The 22587-nt window shown below is 57.5% G+C and overlaps 1 protein-coding gene across 2 annotated transcripts; it reads left to right on the top strand.

Annotated features, from left to right (window-relative positions):
* Positions 1-512: 512 nt before the first annotated feature.
* Positions 513-13126, top strand: MINAR1 (membrane integral NOTCH2 associated receptor 1). Of its 2 annotated transcripts, XR_006963345.1 has the most exons (4): positions 513-2846; positions 4988-5242; positions 9182-9511; positions 9920-13126. XR_006963345.1 is itself a non-coding variant. In XM_047086498.1 (3 exons), the coding sequence occupies exons 1-3, from the start codon at positions 570-572 to the stop codon at positions 9377-9379; spliced, it is 2730 nt and encodes a 909-aa protein (XP_046942454.1). In that variant the 5' UTR covers positions 513-569; the 3' UTR covers positions 9380-13126. The 2 variants fall into 2 exon arrangements, 1 of the variants encoding a protein (XP_046942454.1); XM_047086498.1 differs by having other exon boundaries at positions 9182-13126.
* The last annotated feature ends 9461 nt before the right edge of the window (positions 13127-22587 follow it).

Genomic DNA, 22587 nt, shown 5'->3' with positions numbered 1-22587 from the left:
GATGCGTCATTTTTCCACTGTTATAGACGCCATCACAGCAAACATCTTTGTACATAAATCACGATCATCGACAATTTCTTTAAGGTGGGTTCCTGGGAAGGGACTTAAAAGTCGTAGGCTATGAATGTTTCCGAAGCTGCTGATACACTTTTATTTTTTTTTTTAACTTTTTTTTAACGTTTATTTATTTTTGAGACAGAGAGAGACAGAGCATGAACGGGGGAGGGTCAGAGAGAGAGGGAGACACAGAATCGGAAGCAGGACCCGGGCTCTGAGCCGTCAGCACAGAGCCCGACGCGGGGCTCGAACTCACAGACTGTGAGATCGTGACCCGGGCTGAAGTCACAGACTGTGAGATCGTGACCCGGGCTGAAGTCGGACGCTCAACCGACTGAGCCGCCCAGGCGCCCCTGCCCTTTTAAATTAAAAAGCTCCTCGCATGTCGCTAGGTGGCTCGTAACCAGCCTGTTTACACCGGTGTTTATGATCTCCCTCTACTTTGTGATGTTGTCACTGTAGAACGGACTGGAGCATTCAGCGTCGGCCGCGAGGCTCTGACGTCCTCAGCCATGGACACCAACCAGGACACTTCCCTCTTCCTGATGAAGGTCTTGGAGGAGCTGGACAGCAAGCAAAACACCGTTTCCTACCAGGATCTGTGCAAGTCGCTGTGTGCCCGCTTCGACCTGTCCCAGCTCGCCAGACTGAGAAGCGTCCTCTTCTACACGGCCTGTCTGGACCCCAACTTCCCGGCCACGCTGTTCAAGGACAAGATGAAGTGCCCCGGGAACAACCAGCAGTCGAAGAAGATCATGGTGGCCGCGGACGTCGTGACCATATTCAACCTGATCCAGATGAACGGGGGCGCGGCCAAGGGCAAGCTGCCCACGGGCCGGCAGAAGGGGCGCCACAAGGAGGCGCCCTTCGAGCCCCGCGGGCCGGACGCGGAGGCCCAGTGCGAGCCCCTCGGCTGCGAGCTGGGCGACAGGCCCTTCCGCCGGGGCCACCCCGCCCGCCAGGCGTCCCAGGGCCGGAAGGCGGACCCCAAGGACCGCCCGCCGCAGTTCGTGCCTGCCTCCGAGCCCAACTTCCTGCTGGGCGTCGGCAAGGAGCTGAAGAGCCGCGCGGCCTCCCTGGACCGGCTGCAGGCGCTGGCGCCCTACTCCGTCGCCAGCCCCCAGCCCTGTGAGATGCAGAGAACCTACTTCCCCATGAACATCGAGAGCGAGCCCGTCTCAGATCAGGACTCCCTGCCCATGAGCCAGGGTGGCAGCACGGAGCCCTTTGTCATCCAGTCCTGTGTCCAGAAGAGGAACGTCTTTAAGGAGGATTTTCACAACCTGATGGCCGTGTCGCCCACGCTGGTTGGCCCCGCCAACAAGGCAGAGGTGGAGCGTGGGGAGCCCCGGGGGCACCCGGAGCCCCACAGGACACCCTTCTTCAACCACAGCTTTGAGATGCCCTACAGCAGCCAGTACCTGAACCGCACGTGCTCCCCGGTGCCCGACAAGAGGCGGGCCAAACACGAGAGCCTGGACGACCTGCAGGCCTCCACGTATTTTGGGCCCACTCCAGTGACGGGGGCGCAGGAAGCCAGGCGCTGTGCGGGGAGGCCGGGCAAGCAGACCCCCTGGCCGGCCAAAAGCTGGAGCCTCAACACCGAGGAGGTCCCTGACTTTGAACGGTCCTTCCTGAACAGAAACCCCTCTGAGGAGAAGCTGCGATATCCACACCCCAGCAGCCAGACCCCCAGTTTCCCAGCCCCGGACAGGCGGCCCACTTACCTCGCGCCAGGCGACCCACAGCAGGCCCTTCCCGGGGGCTACGCGGCAAAACCAGACGGGCTCAAACCTAAAGAGGTCTCGTCCCCTGTTGACCTGGAGAAGCACGAGCCGGTCAGGAAGTTCAAAGACAAGAGCATTAGCTGCACGGGGGCGCAGCTCAGCTCAGACACCAGCAGCGTGGGCACCCAGACCGAGCAGCACGTGTTGGAGCCCAAGAAGTACAAGGACCTGTGCGCCTCTGGGCAGAGCAAGTACAGTGACAGGCACGCCATGAAGCAGTCGGACGACGACTCGGAGGTGGTCAGCGACGACATCAGCGACATTTTTCGATTTCTTGACGACATGAGCATCAGTGGCTCCACGGGGGTGATGCAGTCCTCCTGCTACAACAGCACAGGGTCCTTGTCTCAGCTCCACAAGTCGGACTGTGACAGTTCGCCGGAGCACAGCGTAACCAAAATCGCCAACGGGCTTCCCGGTAGCAAAGGAGAAAAGGGCAGCCAGCCCGAAAGCAGCAGCCACCGCTCCGAGGAGGAGCTGAAGACCAGTGTGTGCAGGCTGGTGCTGAGGATCGGCGAAATCGAGCGGAAGCTTGAGTCGCTGTCGGGTGTCCGCGAGGAAATTTCGCAGGTCCTGGGCAAGCTAAATAAGCTGGATCAGAAAATGCAGCAACCCGAGAAGGCGGGTGTGCAGGTCGACCTGAATTCCTGGACGAGCGAGGCTCCGTCCGACGAGAGCGCCTCTCCCCGGATGTTTCGTGGGCACAGCGGCCCCCGGGGGCCCAAACCCGAGAGCGCGGCCGACTGGTGCTGCTCAGAGGCCAGCGGAAGCAACAGCGAGAGCCTCCGCGTCAAGGCCTTAAAAAAGAGCCTCTTCACCAGGCCGTCCTCGAGGTCCCTGACGGAGGAGAACAGTGCCACGGAGTCCAAAATCGCCAGCACCTCCAACTCGCCCAGAGACTGGCGCACCATCACCTACGCCAGCCGCGCGGGCCTCGGCGAGGAGGAGGTGAAGGACAGGGGCCCCGGGGAGAGTAAGGACTGGCACCAGAAGTCCAAAGAGGTAATTTAATCCGCGCCCACCAATCGGGGCTCTCGCGCTGGGACAGCCCCGGGGTGCATCCCCGGAGGAGCCCGGCTGTCCTTCCAGATCTGGGGCACGGTCCGCGTTAGGACAGGGAGGACGGCCCGGGCAGATGGTCCGTCCGCCGGCTGGAAGGAGCGTGTGCCTGGTATTGCCCACGGGAGAGAGCGGGGTTCGGATTCAGGAGGGGTGGCGGAGCGGGGAGCGTGGGGGAGACGCGGGCGAGCCAGGGATGGCTGCTGCCGAAACAGCGGGGCGCAGGGAGCGGGCGGCGGGTCCCCAGTCAGGAAATGGCCCCCCCGCCCCCGACGGCAGCTCCCCGACGCCCGATGCCCGTTTCGCCTGGCCCGCGGCTGTCCGCCGTCGCGGCCGTGTGCCCACTCTTCCCGGGAGCCTCGGTGCCTTTGCACCTTGAGGGCCGACACCTCCCCGTCGGTGCCAGGGCGGGCGTGCACGGATGCTCGTGCCCCCTGCGGCAGGGAGCCGCGGGCCAGTGGCGCCCGCGGCGGCCCTCCTCGCCCCTTTCTGGCCAGAGCCGATGCCCTGATTCTGCGGGACGGGCCGCAGGCGCTCGGAGGGGCCGGTGCCGGGGAGGGCGTGACGGCGGTGTGGGCTGCGGGCTCGCGAAGCCACGCGGGAGGCTGGCTTCCACGCAAGTTTTCAGTGTCCAGAATCGGAGGAAAGAGGGTAGTAAAAGATGTGATTTATATACATATATGTATATACATATATATACGTTAATCTTGGTTTAGGTGTATTTATTCTTGAGAGACAGAGACAGAGCGCGAGCAGGGGAGGGGCAGAGAGAGAGGGAGACACAGAATCCGAAACGGGCTCCGGGCTCCGAGCTGTCGGCACGGAGCCCGACGCGGGGCTCGAACTCACGGACCGCGAGATCCTGACCAGAGCCGCAGTCTCTGAGCTGAAGTCGGACGCTCCACCGACTGAGCCCCCAGGCGCCGGAAGTGATCTTGTCCGGGCCCGGGGGGGCCTGCTGCCTGTGCTCTCGTGCAGCCACGTGCAGCCCGTGCTGTGGGAGCCGGGGTGGCGCCAGCCGGCCCGGTCCACGAGCAGGCCCACGCTCACGCACTCGCGCCTCGCGGCCCATCCCGCGCTCACGCACACGTCCCCCTCCGGCACCCGCAGCCTCTCCTCCCTGCCTGCCCTGTTTTCCCTGGCTTTTCCGCGTCACGGACGCGGCTTCGTGTTTTGGTGTCGACCCCCTGACACACGGGCGGGCGGCCCTCTGCTCGGCCGTCCGATCGGGCAGGAGAGGGGGAGAAAGGCGGACACGGACAGGTCCCCGCTTTTACGGGCCTCGCCGTCCAGGCGGCGGACGGACGGGGGGGAGCCGGGCAGTCACGGGCCTGCAGAGTGTGCAGAGATGGGGGCCCACCCAGGCTTGGCAGTCACCGAGTGCTTCCCGGAGGCCCTGTGAGACCCCCGTGTGACAGGTTCACGGAGAACAGAGTCCCCCGGGCCGGGACCTCACGCTGCTGTCCAGCTGGCCGCTCCCCGGAGGGTCTCAGCACCACCGGAGGCTCCCGGCGTGTGCCCTCTGGCTGCTTCCGTCCCGAGGGGCAGGATGGCCCGATGTCGGAAGCACCTCGAGGGGAAGGGCCCGCGGTGCTTACTCCTCGGCACCGGGTACAAACTGGGAAAAACGAGGGGCCGAGACTCCCGGAAGCCCAGCTGGAAGCCGAGCCCCCAGCAGCTGTGCCCCTGCTCCGTGGGGGCCTCGCCCCTGCTCGGCGGGGCCTCTCTGGGCTCCGCTCCGTGCCTGCGCGAGGAGGGCTGCTAACGGCAGTGACGCCACGAGGGCTTGGTTCGCGAGGTCTTGTCACCTGAGCTCACGTGAGGGCCATCCCATTGCACACTTTTCCTGGGCACTTGCCCCCTCTCCTGGCGTACCTTCTATCTGTGCTAAATCCCCGCATTCTGTTCCTCGGGGTCCCGTTCCCCGGACTCCCTCGGGGTCCCTGTTCCCCGGATGCCCACGGGGTCCCGTTTCCCGGACGCCCTCGGGGCCTCGCCGTAGAAAGCCGCCGGCTGCCCGGTTGTGCCGTGAAATCCCACAGCCTCTGTGCTACTTTCCTGGCCTCCCCTGTGCCCCTCTGCAGGCGGCCGGGCCATACAGCGTCCCCCCGCAGCACCGACTGCCCAAGCAGTGCAAGGACAGCTTCCTGGTGGAGCAGGTGTTCAGCCCGCACCCCTACCCCGCCTCCCTCAAAGCGCACATGAAGAATGACCCCCTGTACGCGGACATGCGGCTGACGGAACTGGCCGAGGTGAAGCGGGGCCCGCCCTCCTGGACCATCGAGGAGTACGCAAGGAACGCGGGCGACAAGGGCAAGCTGACGGCCCTAGACCTGCAGGTGAGTCTCGCGCGGTCGCGGGCGGCGGGGGGAGGCCCCCCCCCCACACCCCAGCCCATGCAGGAGGCACCTCGCCGTCCGGCGCCCCGGGGCCCCCGCCCCGGGACTCTGAACCTTGATCAGCCTTAGAGCCGAGGCTTTAACGAGGGGAGCGTTACTTTGCTGATTTGCTTGCAAACATTTGGCAGTGGGAACGCGGGGTTGATTGACTGACTTTGGCCGCCGAGCAGCTTAAACCGGTGCATTTAAGGCTCCGTAGCGAGTGTACATCCTTCTCGTTGCCCACGAGACCTGAGACAGAGCTTCACGAAACACCAGCCGATTTCTCCTTCCACATGTAGCACGTGGGATAAACATATTTGTGGGAGCCAAGCTATGGATTATGTGTCCATGTGGAGCAATCCCAGGTAAGAGCCACCCCCGGGAGCTCGGTGAATGCACTCGTGGCCCGAGTCTGGCCACCACACGAGGGGCTGGGGTTCGGGCACACGTCGGTGGGCAGCCCCACCTGGTCCCGTGCACACTGCGCCTGCCCGTGTCTCTGTGTCACCACGGGAAAGCATCCCGTCCTCACCTGCAGAATGAGCTTTGCGACCTGGCCTGTTGAGGGCTGTGGGGGAGATGCCAGTGGCGGGGGCCGGGGGGCGCGGTGTGGCGGGCAGAGACCTCGGGTTCCCCCAGCGCTGGGCTCCTCTGCGGAGGGACCCGGGACATCCCCTCTGCCCGCTCCGCGCCGTGCACTGGTCGTGCCCGTATGTCCCTTGCAGAGCCGCTGTGAGAAGGTTTGGGAAGAAGGCACTGCAAGTCCCCGGCGGGAAGCAGGCGCTAGAAAGGATTTCAGGGGCCAGTTAAGTGATGCTGAAACGAGTCAGGTCTGCGTGTTCTTTCCCGGGCGGCTGTGAGCACGGGGCGCGGGGACCGTAGGGTCCGCGGCTTGCAGACGAGGAGATGCCAGTTCTGGGAGCCGAGTGCCTGGCCCGGGTCGGACAAGCCTCAGTCTGTGCGGGACCCAGCCCAGCCCCTGGTCCTCCTCCTGGGCTGCCGAGAGAGCGGGGGCCCCGCGTGTCCCCGCAATGACCACAGTGAATCTGAGTGACGGCAGTTAGGGGAAGGGGCAGTCCTGGCTAGACTCTAACGGTGGGGCTTGTGGTGACAGCCCCCTCGCCCCTCTTACCCCCTGCACGCTGTGTCCCTGCGTGTGCTGTGTCCACTGTCCCTCCGGGCCGCTCCCTGTCCTGTCCTCCTCCTGCTCATGGGCCAGGGCTTGGATGGCCTGCAGGAGGGCCCTGTGCGGCTTCCCGGTGGGGGCCACTCCCCCTGCGTTCCTGGGTCTCACGGCGTGGATGATTCAACTAGTACACGACCGTGAAAGGGTCAGATGAATCGAACGAGTCATAGATCGACTAACGTCTTTATTTTAACGTTTATGTATTTCTGAGAGACAGAGACAGACAGACGCGGGGTGGGGGGAGGGGCAGAGAGAGAGAGGGAGACAGAGAATCCCAAACTGGCTCCACACCGTCAGCACGGAACCCACCACGGGGCTCGAACTCACAGACTGTGAGGTCATCACCTGAGCCGAAACCGAGAGTCGGCCCTTAACCGACTGAGCTGCCCGGGGGGCCCTGAAACAGCTTTTTGAAGTTGGGGGAGGGGGCCGTTCCCAGGCACAGGTGACTTTTTGCCCCTACAGATGCGTGACATGTTAACGTGCCACGTTTATAAGTATAAACCCAAAATTGCCCGAAATAACAGCAGGCCTTCAGACTAGAGAGCTTTGGTGACCTCACTTAAGGTCGAGCCAAGGAGGGAGCGCCCTTTGCACAAAGCAGGAGGGGAGGGGTTGCCGGGAGGCGCGGCCTGACTCGTTCTCGTTCCTTTTCGGAAACTCAGGTGATGTCAGGACAGCTGTGCCATCTGGACGATCTCCGGGGCCCCGTGTGTCTGGGTGTGAGGTCGCCCGCTCGGGGGCGGGAGCAAAGGGGGGGCCCTGTTGTCATTCCAAGGGTCTGGGGGCCTGGTAACAAGCCACCCTGGCCCCTGGCCCTGGAAACTGTGGTATCACCGCTGTTTGTTGTCCTTAGAGCCTGAAGTTATCGGGAAGGCTAATAAAAAATAGTTTATTTTGCAGGCTGAGTCCCGGCCTGTAAGGTGTACGTGACCGTGAAAGGAAGCCGACTTCCTTCTGTTTGAGACAGAACCCGCCATGCAGGGTGGGCTTGGTTGGCTCCAGGCCTCCCTCCGTGACAAGCCTGGGAGGCAGAGGCGGCCGGGCCCGTCTTGAAGGTGCAGAGTGGAGGTGGGGAGGGGCTGCTGTTCAGCCGTCCAACCCTCGCAGGTGGCCGCTCACCGTGGCAGACCAGTCTCCCCGTGAGATTACCCGTCCCGGATCCCCCTCTCCCGTCCGGTGTCCGTGAGATGGCTCAAGGGCTTTCGTGGCCGAGCCACACATTGCAAGTGCCCGTGGAGGGCAGACTTTGAGGGGAGGGAGCCCTGGCTGGAGCCTGAAGATGGCTGTTCGTCCTAATGGTGGGAGCGGGCAGCTGGGGGAGGCCGGGGCCCCTGGGACTCTAGCAGAGGACGCGGTAGTGGGGGCTCCCGCAGAGACCCAGCCCCCTGTCCTGACAGACTTTCCGTTCCTGAGAGTCCCGTCACTCACGATGGCCCAGGAAGGGAGGGAGTGTCAGGGAGGGGCTGTCACGGTGCGATGGGCAGGGTGAGAGCCCGGGGGGCATCCGGGCACCAGCACCAGTGACCGATGTCGTCGCCCTGGGATCTGAGGCCGAGGGAAGGGAGCTGTTTCTGAAACCCACCGAGACCCAGGGCCCCAGAGCAGACGCCTGGAGGGAATTGGGAAAACGTCCCGTCCACTGACCGGGCCCACCTGGCGTGCGTCCACGGGGCCAGGCTGCTCTGTCCCCAGAGCCAGGTGACAAATATCAGAGGCGCGTCTGGAAGGACGGGCCAGTGAGTAACACGGGTCAGAATCACCAACATCCCCCCAAAACACGCTACAATGCAGTTTTCAAACAGGTTTCAAAGGATGTGTTTTGTGATCTTGTGCGTGTGTCCGAGCGACTTCAACGTGCACGTTTTGAGCATTAAACAAGCCGAGAAAATCTCCAGAATGGATACATTTGTTTGTGTTTCAGAGATTTAGGTGACCTCGCTTGGGATTTCTGTGTTTGCTTTCACGTGACGCTACGTTATTAAAAGCTCTTGCCGGAGGGGGAGAACACCGCTCCCCCCTCCGCCCTGTTACACGAACTGATTAGCGCATCACTGGGGAGCGGGGTCCACGGGCAGTTCAGGAGAACTGTGGCGTTCTCCTACAGACGCTGCGTCAATCTCAGGACACGGGAGACCGAGGTCAGCGCGGGCCTGCCGTCGTGGACGCAGCCCGTGGCCCTCGGACCGTCTGCACGGCCCTGTGGACCGGGACACCGAGCAGCGGCCTGACCATATTTTAGATTGTGTGTGAGCTGCTCGTCTGGGACAGGACTTTGATTTCTCAGTAGACGCTTTTGTGTGGATCTGGGAACGGAATCAGAGCCACGAGAGAGCCCTGCCTCAAAGGGCTCTGTTCTTAGGGCCGGTAGGGGAGCATACCTGTCAGTGAGGTTCCCTGGTTGTCCCACGGCCCGGCCGGCCCGCTCGTGGCCGCAGACCCCTGGCGTTGAGCCCCGTTTGTCTCGGCCCTGATTTGCTTGCTCACAGCGAGAAGACCCGTGGTTTCCCCGTGTCAGACCCGTGGACTCAGGCAGCAAGGGCGGGGCAGGTGTAGTCGTGGTGTGTAGGAGCCCGAGGCCTCGGTGGCCCTTGTCAGGCGGGGCTGGCATGGCGGATGTCGCGGTGGTCCCGGGCTGCGGACGAGTCAGGCGCTCTGGGACCTGCTTTCAAGTACTTCCCGTGTCCCTAACGTCTTGTCGTTGCTTCTAGACGCAGGAGTCCTTAAACCCAAACAACTTAGAATACTGGATGGAGGATGTTTATACCCCGGGCTACGACTCGTTACTGAAGCGTAAGGAAGCGGAGTTCAGACGAGCCAAGGTCTGCAAGATCGCCGCTCTGGTCGCCGCTGCCGCGTGCACGGTCATCCTCGTGGTTGTCGTGCCCATCTGCACGATGAAATCCTGAGCCCGGGGCCGCCCCGCCGTGCACGGCTGGCGGCCGCCGGCTCTCCCTCTGCGGCGTGAGGTCTCAGGGCCGTGTGGCGACCGCTCGCTGGGGTAGAGACGCAGCCGCCGAGGCTTTCTGCTGGTGGGCAAGGTGCGCTTCAGGAAGTGTGCGTTCTAGAGAGACCTCCCCTCCTATTGGCTTTGACTCAATGACGCTCGGATGCGCTGTTAGAAGTGCAATATCTTTTCCTACCAAAAGAATGTAACGGACGAGCAGAACATGCAAATTGAATTCTAAGCAAAAAAACACTTGATTGGATTCTTTCCATTTTATTGAAGTCTCGCGGTGGGGAATATGTTACGCAGCAGATATTTGCTACGTGCCTGCCTGGGGCCGCGGAGGGAGAGAGCTGGATGAGTTCTGTTTTCCTTAATGTTGCGTTGCAGGTGAAGTCACAGGTTGTGTGTCCCCAGAGGATGCTACTTCTCTGCTGACTCGCAGCAAGGACTACGACTTTTCAATCTTGCCCTTCGGTCACCATTATGATCCTCGTTGCAGATCTTCATGGAACATTCTGGATCTTTCTCCTGCGCACGGCGTAGGGAGGAGCTCACCTGCCGAGTCAGGCATAGCATGGAGTGTGCTCCCTCTGCGTACGAGGCCGAGGGACCCGGGCCGGGAGATCTTCCTGTCCGCACCCCGGGGTGTGGGGAGAGCCGCTCACCAGCACTGTAAGGTCAGTACTGGAAAATCACGGCCACCCACGCCGTCTCCCATGTGCTCCTTGGTCTTCTGTCTCCTGGTGGTACCGGGCACTCTCCTTCTCACACGTGAGTCGGAGAGTTTGGAACGTGTCCTTGTGCCTTGAGGAGTAGAGACGAGGTAGAAACTTTGACATTCTAACCGCGGACCGTGGTTTCTGTGTGCCACAAAACCACTTCCGGTGGGTTTCACAGGATCTTGAAAGCTTGTCAGTCATACGATAAAGGCGTGGAGGTGTTCTCCACAACGCAACACCAACTCCAGAGTTCCAAATACTTGTCAGCAGCGCAAAAAAAAAAAAAAAAAATCTCTATTTAACCATTTACGTATCTATCTGCGTATGTCTATCTGAACACCTAGTTTTGGTTTATTGTCCTTCTTTGTTAAATAACTTGAGAGCAAGGTTTCTCCAGCGTACAGGAAGCTGTTGTAATTTGATCAGAATTTGATTCCAGTTTCCACCTGTTGAATGGTGCTTTGACATAATTGCACGGAGAGAATCCTTTTCGGCGTTTGACTCTAATGTCTTGCTACAGGGTCAAAGAAAAATGATTGGCAGAAACTCGCTACCTTAATTCTTCTGAGAACAAGGTGGGTTATGAACAAATGTTGAGAGTAGGAAGAAGCACTCTGGACGGTGTAATAAATTCCTGAAAGAGGGGTTTGGGGAGCATCTCAGATTTTAAAGCAGTAGGATCCAGCATCCGTTCCCAAGACCTTCGAATGACTCTCAGCTTGCTCTGTCGAGGTCTGCGTTTCCCCACACGGGGCAGTCGGAACATTTCACGCTGTGAACAACTAAGGGACGGATGCTTTTGTCTGTAGTGAGCCTTCATGTTTAGGGGCCTTTATGTCACTGTTTTTATTCTCCTGTTTATCTGTGGACTTTCAACTAGGTGACTGAAACTTAAGCCTTAGTATGCAGAACTGAGGATTTATCGTTGAAAATGAAAAAAAATATATATATATATACATTACTGTCTATTGTCAGAATTTTCGTCTTCTGGTGCTCTGTTCTGGGTTGGGTACATTAAATAAGGTTGTTTCTTTCACCCTCAAAGGGGATACTGGGTTCCCACCTGTAAGAGTTGGGAGCTACCCTATCCGCTCTCCTGCCGTCCAGGACGGCTCCGTGACACAGTCCCCCTTATCACAGATTAAGCCACGAGAGCGTCAGAGATAATAGGTAGCTCCCAACCTCTTCCTCCATGATTTGCAGAGAAGTGGAGATGCACCAACCTGGGATGAGAAAAACCCTGTCCAAGCCCAACCCCTGCTGTCCTTGCCAGGTAGGACCATGGCGGATGGACCAAACTGCCATCGCCTCTTCCTAACGGGCCCTGCTTGAGCCACGCGTCTAGCTACCGAGGCGGGGTGTGTGACCGTAAGCCCCACCCCGTGTGCGGAAGAGAAGGGACTCTGTAGAATTTTCTTCTACCCTTTTCCTGTCTGAGGAGGTAGCAGAGAAATCTCGTCTGGCCCTCCGTCTAGTGTGGCTTTAAAATTCAACTCGACATCATCGCCGCGTGACGGAGAAGAAACACCCGGGGCTGGTGATGCCCCTGGGGAACCCGATGGCCCCAGTGGGGACGGGTTATCCCCAGCTTTATCGCTTGGAGTGTGGTTCCAAGTTAGGGATCTTTGCCACAGCTTGAAGCTGACAGATGCTCGGAGCCTTGGGATCTAGAGAAGGTGGAGTTCACGGCTGGGTCTTTTCTCTCTCCTGACCCCGTGCTTGTGACAGCCTTCTTTCCCCGGATCCCCTCACTCTAGCCGTCCCCCCTCCCCCATCCCTGTACTTGCAGAGCGGGGCAAGACCAGAGTCTGGCTGGGAAGGAGACTTCTCCTCATCCCGTGTGGACTGGCCTGACTCCCGTAGCGGCCGTCACCTTGTACCACCGTCTCCGGCGTGTCACAGGAAGTACGATTTCCCATGCCTGGCGCCTAGAATCATACACTATCAAAATTCACTTCGTTTCTCTTGCTTTTGAAAAGTGAACAATCAGATGTTCTCACTTAAGGGATTGTCCTGAAATCAGATACCCTCGGCCAGTCATTAAATTCAGAATAATCGTATTCCTCTCTTCTAGTCTGAATTTGCTTCGAACACAGCCTTGCAGAAAAGCAAAAAAACGTTTCCCGGCTCGGTTTTCGGATATTTTACGCCACCACCCCCCTTCTTTAAACTGCAGATACGGTCGAAGCAAGTTCCTCTGTATCACCATTACTAGCTGACTGTCGCGCGTTAGTATTTTAGGGCATGGGGCTACGCGATTGCTACCTGCCAGGCCACTTTAGTAGATGTGCCGACGCTCGCTGCTCTGATGTGCCGTGAGTCCCGATGCCCTTATCGGAATCGAGGCAGTGCTGTTTTTGTTTACAGTTTATCAGTGTACGGGCGACGGCACCTCGTTTTTTTAAACAATGGAAAAGTGCTGCCAACAGTAAATGATTCTGTTAAGAGGTGTAGCAATTTGTGAATGTTGAAATTCAACATGCTTCATATTATAACCAACTTGCAAGAATATCATGGTCCATCGTGTGAATACCAAATCAGTATATACTGTATATTGTACTACAGAGATTTGTATTTAAAGGCAAAGATATTAGTAATTGTTGGGATAATTGGGGAAAGGGTATTAGATATTTATTGATGAACAATGAAAACTGCGACAGACTTCCTTATTTATGCCTTATGAATAAAAGGGTGTGACTTTTAAGTTCTATGTGCGAGACTCGGGGAGCAGTGGGTATTTTTGAAGGCGGGGACTGTCAACCTTTTCTATGTTTGCTCTGTACAGCTGTTAGCACACTCTTGGTGCTTGATCAACGTTATATAATACCAATAACTAAGCACATTTTTAGATCTTTTTTCAAATGGCTTGTGTAAAATTTGGTTAACGTACAATGGTTGGTTGGAAGCTATCATAGAAAATCTGCCTCTCCAAATATAATCAAAAATAAACTGAAAAATTATAAGCTATCTTGCGGTGAGATTTCATTTGATGCGTAAATTGTAAGTGTTCAGTTTTATGCACATATCAGAAGTGTCCAACTTGGTGATTTTTCATAAATTGAAACCGTCCATGTAATGAGCACCCAGATTAAAAAAAAAACAAACACAGGACACTCAGACACCCAGAAGCCTCCCAGAACCTCCCTCGTGCCCCTCCTACTTTAAACCTGGCGAAGAAAAGTGGCCCTCCTGTTTTAAGGGCACACATTCGTTTTGCCTGGTTTTTTTTTTTAAACTTTATGTAAACACATTCATGTACCTTGCACTTTTTTTTTTTTTTAGTGTAGTTGACACACAGTGTTACATTAGTCGCACGTCTGTATGTTATGCTGGGCCCGCAAGCACGGCCACCGTCTGTCATCACGCAGCATTGTTACGGCACCATTGGCTGTATTCCATGTGCTGTGCCTTCCGTCCGTGGCTTCCTCATCCCGTAACTGGCAGCCTGGGCCTCCTCTCACTCCCTCTGGAAACCACCAGTTTGTTCTCTGTGTTTGCGGACCTGATTCAGCTTTCTGTTTGCGCGTGAAGAGAGAGAAGTCACAGAAACCATGTGATTTCACGTGCAGGCAGGCGGAAGGTAAGAAACAAGTGAGCGTATACTTTGTATCCTTTGTGTCTGGTTTCTTTCACTCCACGTGACGCCGTGGAAAACATCTGTGCCGCCGTGTATGGTGGTGGCCTCCCCATTTTCACAGCGTTATCTGCTGGAGAACGTGGCACGATTTCTTTACCCACTGGTGGGTGTCTGGGGAGCTCCCGGTTTGGGGCTATGAACTCGCTTATCCGTGGTTTTGGTGAATGCACACGTGCATTTCTGGCAGTAAAGCTGCTGGTGCCCAGGTGAGCTCCCATGCTGCCGTGGCGGGTGACGCGGCCCCGAGGCTCCCCTCTGCAGTGCGCGTGGGGCTCCAGTTGCTCTAGATGCTACTCACGGGCATGTTCCGTCTTAGCCCTTCTGCTGGGTGTGCGCTGGTGTCTCGTGCATTTAATTTGCGTCTTCCTGATGGTGAAGGAGATTTGCACCCTTTCATGTGTGTGTTGGCCCTTTTGGTGTCCTGATCTGCAAAGTGCCTGTTCACGGCTCTGCCCATTTTCCATTAGGCTGGTTGTCTTTTCCTTAGCAATTTGTAGAAATTCTCTAGATGTTCTGAAAATGAGTTATTTGTCGCATACACATTACAGACACTGTTTTCCATTCTGTGAGCTGCGCTTTTATTCTCTCGTTGGTACCTGATCAATAGGGGTTCTTTATTTTGATATAGAAATGTATCGGTTTCTTCATTATGATTGGCAGTTTGAGTCCTGTTGGAGACGCTTCGTACAGACTCCAAGGTCACGGAGATGCTCTGTTTTCTTCTTGAAGCTTTACTGTTTTACTTTTCTTGGTTGGAGCTGCATGTCTTCTGGAGTTGACATTACACTGGTGTCAGGTGGGGGTTATCCCATGTGGGTATCCATTGATCAGCACCACTAATTAGAAAGATCATTCTGGGGACACCTGGGTGGCTCAGCTGGTTAAGCGGACTCTTGATCTCAGCTCAAGTCCTGATCTCATAGTTCGTGACAATCCCTGTATCGGGCTCTGTGCTGACAGTGTGGAGCCTGCTTGGGATTCTCTCTCTCTCTCTCTCTCTCTGCCCCTCCCCTGCTCACACTTTCTCTCTCTCTCTCTCTCTCTCTCTCAAAATAAATAAATAAACATTGAAAAAAGAAAGATGGGGCACCTGGGTGGCTCAGTTGGTTAAACGTCCTTCGGCTCAGGTCATGATCTCATGGTTCGTGGGTTCAAGCCCTGCATCGGGCTCTTTGGTGTTGGTTCAGAGCCTGGAACCTGCTTCGGATTCCTTGTCTCCTTCTCTCTCTGCCCTTCCCCCGCTCACTCTCTGTCTCTTTCTGTCTCTCAAATGAATAAACGTTAAAAATATTTTTTAAAATTAAAAAAAATAAAGAAAGACCATCCCTACCCCTTTAACACAAGTCTATTTAATGTATATATGGCTTCCTGGTCTCTGTCTCTCAAATGAATAAACGTTAAAAATATTTTTTTTAATTTAAAAAAATAAAGAAAGACCATCCCTACCCCTTTAACACAAGTCTATTTAATGTATATATGGCTTCCTGGACTTTCTATCCAGCCCTGTCTGCTCCTCTGTGCTTGTGTGAGCACAACATCAACATAGTTTTCTCCACGCCAGAGAGACGAAGACATCGCTCACTGTGAAGTGAATCATAGCCAAAGGGAAAGAGGCCGCAGCACATTTCTTGCCCATGAAATTGTATCAGGGAGGATGCCGGAGAGAGAATTTATCCAGCTTCTTTAATGTTCATCCTGCCATTCGCAAATGTCACTGAGCTCCCGCTCGAGTCATTAAAGAAAAGTGACGAAACACAGTCCGAGCACATCGCAGAAGGCGATTAATATTTTGACGTCTGGACACCAAAAGAAGTCTCTGATGAGGGCCTGGACCATGTCAGCGCGATACCCCAGCAGGCTTAAGAACGCTTCTCACTTTTACAGTAAATTCTAGTTCAGACGTAAACCTGAGGTTTGCACACGGATCGACTGGATTGCATTTTGCCTGAGTGCTTTGAGCAAGTGAATTGAGAAAATAGCATGTATGTAATCTTGTAGGGAAATGTTCATTTTCCTCACGAGGACAAATGTATGTGCAGTGTGCTATCGTAAGGCATTTTAATCTGTTGTTATTTAGATTCCTCCCCCCAAGTACCAGCAAGAGTCAACTTACTTCACACCATTGAATGCACTTTTAAAAAAGCACATCTCCCAGCGCTCTCTCTAGATTTCGGACTTTCTGAAAGTCCCACCGGCCAAGTCACTGACTGGGATTTGGCCGTTCCTGGGTTTGGATTCAATCTGGACTAGTCCTCGTAACGGAAAGGAGAGGGAGGAGGTGCACCCGACTTTAGACAGAAGCGATGTTATGAGAAAACGACACCAGCGTCCAAAAACAGGGACCGAAGGAACACGGGCGTTTCGGGCCGGACCAGGTACCGCACCCCACCCCCTGCACACACTGCTTCTTTGCGGTCTCCAATCTGACCCCAACTCAGCCGTTTTGGAAGATTCCTGAAAGATTCATTAAGTCCTGGACAGAATATTATTGTTGGAGTTCAGCAGCGCACGTGTGGTTAGTTGCAGATACGGTTTCCTTTCCTTTGCAAGGAAAACACTTAATAAATGAGGCCAAATCAGTAACTGAGTTGTCACCCCCGTGAAGAGAAGAAATGTACACGGAAAGTTCACGCGGGCTGCTCAGAGGCACGTTCCACGGTGTGATGATTCTTGTATAATTTCCGAAGTCCTGGCCAGGAAGGCTTTCCCGGCTCATTTTCTCCAGGACCAATGCTGTTCGACTTGGATGTCTCCGCCAGCCTACGTTAGCATTTTGTTACTAAGTAGTTTTATTATTAAAGCATGGTTTTACCACTAGCAATGGGTATGTGACCTATTTTTTCCTGTTCTTTGCTCTGTTTATTCCTTTATTTATTCAACTGACATTTGTTAAGCAACTTGAATGTGCAGGGCACTGGCTTGGGGCTGAAGTATTGTCCCCAGAGCAACAATGTCTCGAACATAGTAGATGCTTAATGAATACTTGTTGAACGAACGAAGGAGGAAACGAATGCACGCAGTCTGAGATCGGGTGTCTTGGAACGTCCACTCCAACGAATGTACAGGTAACAAGGAAGTAAGCAAACAAGGAAAACAATTTCAAACAGCAAGAGGTTTCCTGAAGGAAACTTTTCCCTTCAGAGGGGAGCAGAGGTATTGCCTGAGTTAGGGCAGCAGGAAGACCTGGAGAATGTGGTGTGTGGACGGCCCAGGATGAGCACCCCTGGCGGAAGGAGCTGGCAGTGCAAAGGTCCTGCGGTGGGAATGAAGTCTGGGCAGAAGGCTAGTGTGGCTTGAATGTAGTGAGCGCGGTGGGAGGGACATCCGTGAAGCGGCAGGGGCCGTTAGACACGGTAAACAGGTTAGGTTTTATTTTCGGTACGATGTGAAGCCTGGGGACGGTGGCAAGCAGAGGGATACGACGTAATCCATGATCCGAGTTACATGCTTACGAGATCACCCCGGCTGCAACGCAGAGAAGGGGCTGAAGGGAAGGAGGGGTGGGAGCCAGGAGACCCGTTCAGTAAGAGTGGGCGAGCAGGGAACAAAGAAGTGGCCAGGTTTTCCAGAAGCTCTGAAGAGGCTCCCGGGGACCCGGCGTTAGCGTCAGCAGCCCTATCGCGAGGGGGTGCTGACGTGGGGACGCTGTCACCAGGAGGCAGGAAAGCACGCGAGGGCCGGGGCCACCACGGTGAAGGCCTTCCCTGGGGTGTGCTGACCCAGGGCAGAGGGGTGGGCAGCTGTCGGGACCCTCACTCGGCCCTACGTCCACTGAGCACCCGCTGGGCGTTAACTCCGGTGACCGGGGAATAATAATAAGCACGGCTCCCACCCGTCAAGTCGGCGACCTACGACTTCCTGCTACCAACGAGACACGGGCGGAGACACGGGCCCTGGACTTGCTCTCGGTCCGTGGACAACCAGACACGAAAGCCCTGTTTCCAGGCGTTATTCATGAGGCACCCAGGACCGTGAGGTGGGGGAGAAGGTGGGCCCAGGCCTCTGCCTAGAAGAACGTTCTGGGCTGCGGGGGAGCAGCCCCGCCCCCCAGCCCCGCCTCTCCTGACGGAAGCGTCGGAAACTGCCCCCTCGAGGCCGCGGAGACCTCCGTCCGTCCCGCGACGTCCTGCGGGCTTTTCTCTGCTTCCTTCCTTCCGTCTGCCCGTCCTTCCGTCCGTCCTTCCGTGTAACCGGCTGCACAGCAGGACGCGTTCCCCACCCCCTTCAAACCCTTTCCTCTCTGGGCCTCCCTCCTCCTTACCGGCCTCCCCTTCTCTGATTCCTCCTCTCCCTCTCCCTTCCGAGCCCTCCTCCTTGCGTCCACGGTTCCTGGGATTGGACACCGTCCGGATACGGATGAGCCCGGTTCACATCCCTTCTCTGACCCCTTCTCTGACCGATCCCTTCTCTGAGCTCCAGCCTAGATGGCCATCGCCGTGGGTGCGTGACAGGCACACTTCGTGCCCCTGGAGGGGGCGGGCTCGCTCACCCCTCCCCACTGTCCCCCGCGCTGATTCGGGCACAAACACACACTCGGCACGCGCCCCTCCTGCACACCCGCAGTCCGCACCGCCTGGCCGCGGATTAGCTCGGGTCCGACCCGCTGGCCTGCCTCTCTGCTTGTCCTCCAACCCGACTCCATTCTCCGTAAGAGCCAAAGGCTCCCACCAACCGGATGAGATCCGGTCGGGTCCCTTTCCCTGGCTCCTGCCACATGTGGACTAAAGCCGCAGGGTCTCTGGCCTCCCCCCGGCCTCGCTCCCCTCTCACCGAGCCCCGGCTGCCTTTGTGTCCCAAGCACGGCACGCCTGTTCCCGCTCCGGACTTCAGCACGTCCCGGCAGGGGCGATCGAGTCACCGGCCCGGACCCCTCCCCCCAACGCCCTCACCCGAATCCCCCCGCCCTTCATGCTAGAAAGCGTCCAGGCACTTGTGTTAGCTCGCTGTGCGGACGTGATTATTTTTTATACTGTGTCGAAATCCCTGTAAGTGCTGTGTCAGCCCGCAGACCAGGGCCGAGCCCAGAGGCCTTTGGTGAGTATTTGTGGAAAGAACGGACTGTTTCCTGATATTTGTATTAAAGGTGAAAAAGAGCTCACGTGCTGTTTAAAGGAGACGCTTCCTGCGACAGAAAATGCGTTATTAATGTGGGTCTGGAGTGCCCACTGAACTCGCGAATGCCCGTCGATAAACTCCTGTGACGCAGCTGGGACGTTCTCCATTTGTAACGAGAAGCAGCCTAGGCGGGTCTGCAGAAACGCTACGTGTAGTGATGGCAATAAGCCTGTGCGTAAGCAAAGACACGGGCCACGAGACGCGTTCGCAGAGCCGTCTGGCTCCCCTCGCGTCTGCAAGGCTAAGAGTCAGAAGGTGGTTCGGGAGCCCGCGATGGTACGAGATTTGTTTTTGGGGTCCCCGGGGAGAGCGCCCGGGTCAGCAGCCTGGGGGAGGGACGAAGGGGGACAGTGCGGCGGCAGCAGGGGCCTCGGCCCCTCCCCGGGGGCCCCTGGAGCCGGTGTCCGCCCCCCTCAGGGTGACACAGAGGGAGATGTGGGATTGGGACCCAGACATCCCGGAAGCAGCGTTCGTGGTCGTGTCTGCTCCGCTGTGCCACCTCCCGCAGCGTCTCAGATCTGCAGGCACAGGCTCCTGCCCCGCTCACTCGACTCCTGGAAGGCGTCTTGCCCTGCGATGACACCGGGCTGACCCTGACAGCATTCACGCGGTCACTCACCTAACCTGAGACGTGCCAGCTGTGCCCTAGACAGGGCTCTGGGCGCCGAGAGCACAAAACACACAACTCCCCGCCCTGAGCACAATTCCGCGAGGAGACCCACGGGCACGGCGGAGTCAGAGGCTGCGTGGCATGGGACAGGGGCCGAGGACGTCTGTCCCCACGGGTACTCACTCGCCTTTAAGAAGTAGGTGTTATTCTAACCAGCCTGCAGACGCAGGAACAGAGGCCACGGGAGACCAGGAAGTACATCTAGAGAGTCACAGGTTGAACTTGGCTTTCATTCTGGGTTAAATCCACCTGTGACTCTGGAGCCCGAGCTCTTCACCGCGACGCCCCCGGGCCGTTGTTAGAGGAGGAAACGGCCTCGTTGATCCTCTGGGACGCGGGTGGGCGCGAGGGTGGGGAACAGGGTCTGAGGCTGGCGGGGGGGGGGCCTGGGGTCACCTCCTGAGGCCACCTGGCCACAGCCCCGTCCGGGAAGGGGACCCCGCATCCCATTCTGAGTGAGAAGGCCACGCAGGACTGAATCAGTGAGAGGTCCTCTCTGGCACCTGTCCTGCTCTCGTCGGGACAAATGTGGTCTTGTAGAGGCAATCAAGAAAGCAACGGGTTTGTCAGAGCCACACCCTCCCTCCTGGCCTTCACCATGAACTGTAGCGCTTAGAGTTCATCAATCACGCCCCCAGCTGTTCCTGTGGTGCCCTCGACTCTGCAGAGGGTGTGCAGGGGTGTGAACCCGGAGCCCCCCCTCCCCCCCGTGCATGTGTACACGTGTGAACAGAAGCAGGAAGAAGGTCGTGTTCGCAAGTATCCGCACGGGGCTCTCAGCTCCCAGCAGCCCTCCCTTACCCGGTGGGGGCGGGGGGCAGGGGACGTGCCTTGTTCCCTCTGCAGGTGCTGTCAGTGGGCTGCGGGGAGGTGGGGTCTGCAGGCGGAGAGGACACAGCTCGTGGGGACCGGGGCTGTGATACGAACCCAAACCCACATCCCTGGAGCCCTCCCTCATCTTCTGGGTCCTAGTTGACGCGGTAACTCGGTCCCTAAAGATTCCATCCGTGTCCTTCCCGAATCCCCAGATCCGAATTCCTGTCGTGGGCTCTGTCCACACCAAGGGGACTGTGACAGCTCATCACACGTTCAAATCAGAGTCTGTGAGCTCAGAGGCCCTTCTCCAGCATGTCCCCAAACAGGAGGCAGTGAGACAACGGTTAGAACTTGAAGAAATTCGCCCCTACGATGCAGGTTAATTTGTCGTGACGTGACTGCTCCTGGAGACAAGATGTTATCGTGTGGCCCCGTGAGCTGGAACCAGGCTGCGTTTGGAAGAAAATCGATGAGATGATCTCTCTGCAGCACGGTCACTGCTTGTCCTCGACAGCGGCTTGAAGGGGACTCGGAAAGTGCCTCCGTGTATCATGTCCAACCGGGCTAAATTCTTCCCTCGTTTCTGCGACAGATGCGCACGGCAAGCCCACACAAAGGCCCCCGAGTGAACCGTCACATGTCCCCAATTAACGTGGCTTTAATTCCGAGACAAATAGGATCTCCGTGAATTTCCACGCGTCTGACTTGGCCGGGATGGCGGGTGTGTGGAACTCGCGGGCTTTGGGCTGGAGGGTGGCAGTCGTTTCTGCGTGCTGGTTGCGAGGGGGCCCGAGCTGCACGTGCCAGCGTCTGCGCCGCGAGGAACAGGGGCCGCGGCACCAGGTGCCCGCTCTGGACCCGCTGCGGCGTCCCTGGAGCCCGCACTTCCCGTTCTCCACCTCGGCCGCATCCAAACTCCGCAGAACGACGTCCCCTCGCTCTCACAAGACGACTCCGGATGCAGGGATGCTTACTTGTCCTCGTGAGACCAACCGTAGGAATGTTGTAGAAGGACCTGGAATGATCCACCAGGAACAGGACTCCTTCAGCTTTGATGATGTTCTTTTCAGGTCCGAGATTCTGGGCGCATCTGGCATCCGGTGGACGGGCGCTCAGGAAGAAATGGACCCGTTACCGGCGTAAATGTGGAAACACCTGTCCTTGTTTGTCCCGTCACTCACGTGCGGCCTCCCCGCCAGGCCGGGCACTGGAGATGCCGAGGTGAAGCGTCCGGAACATCCCTGCCCTCCGGGAGCTCTGAGTCCAGTGCAAGGGCACTGGGGTGCCTGCAGGGGGGCGTCTGGCCATCGGCTCTGTTTCTACATTACCTGCTGGGACACAAATGTCCTGAAAGGCAAGATCAGGTCCCACTACCGGATCTGTCCCCAAACCCGGACGGGACTCGGCACCTGGAAGCCGTTCCTGCAGCATCAGTGGGAGGGATTAACGGGATGGAGACAAGGTATGAGTAAGGAGCTTTTCAGAAGGTTCTGGGTTTCAGAGGGAAAGGCCGCGGCTGGAAGGGAGCTCGAGGGCAGACACGTCCGCCGGAATCAGTGAGTGATACCCGAGACTGTCGCCTCGTGCCGCACCGGGGCACACGGCTCAGGGGCAGGAGCAGACGTGCGCCCGGTTCCCGAGGGCGACAGACACGAGCGAGCAGACAGTGTCCTGTGACAGGTGCTGGTGGGAGGGTCAGAGCACGGGGCCCACTCACAGGGCGTCAGAGTCAGCATCCTGCCCTTTCAGGAGGAACGGGACGGAGAGACCCGGGGAATCCGAGGCACGTCCTCTGGTGGCACAGTGTCTGTGTGGGGGCAGGCTGTGAGGACAGCATGCGGGTACCAGGAGAGGGCCTGTGTTGGGCCACTGAGTTTGAGGTTGTTCACTAGGTGATGGGAGCCCCTGACGGTTACTGAGCGAGAGCGTCCCCAGCCGAGCACTCTGGTGGGTGCAGCTGGGTCTTGTGGGCAACACGGCCCACGTTCAAGCTCATCCACAGTCATCGGACCAAAGAGCCGCGTGCTTGGAAGAAACCTCGGGTCACACACACCATTCGGGGAGGGCATCTCGTGTTGCCCGTGTGGCAGCCTCCTGCCTGAGGGGCGTCGGGCTGGTTGCAGGGACAGAGGCCACGTCCCCGGCCACCCGGAACGCTGGGAAGCTCTCTCTTACGTCGAGTCAGACTCCGTGCACGTAACAACTGTGCA

The sequence above is a fragment of the Lynx rufus genome, unplaced genomic scaffold (assembly GCF_022079265.1).
Source record: "Lynx rufus isolate CCGP_SWC_20201006 ecotype Redwood Valley unplaced genomic scaffold, mLynRuf1.p SCAF_21, whole genome shotgun sequence".
NCBI lineage: Eukaryota > Metazoa > Chordata > Mammalia > Carnivora > Felidae > Lynx > Lynx rufus.
The sequence above is the reverse complement of the archived record's forward strand: the minus strand, read 5'-3'. Positions and strand labels throughout refer to the sequence as shown.

Bases quoted from the DNA above. Each gene is read 5' to 3' on its own strand.
- MINAR1 (XM_047086498.1), top strand. From the start codon at position 570: ATGGACACCAACCAGGACACTTCCCTCTTCCTGATGAAGGTCTTGGAG. The intron at 2,847-4,987 runs GTAATTTAATCC...GCCCCTCTGCAG, and splicing joins GGCACCAGAAGTCCAAAGAG to GCGGCCGGGCCATACAGCGT. The intron at 5,243-9,181 runs GTGAGTCTCGCG...CGTTGCTTCTAG, and splicing joins TGACGGCCCTAGACCTGCAG to ACGCAGGAGTCCTTAAACCC.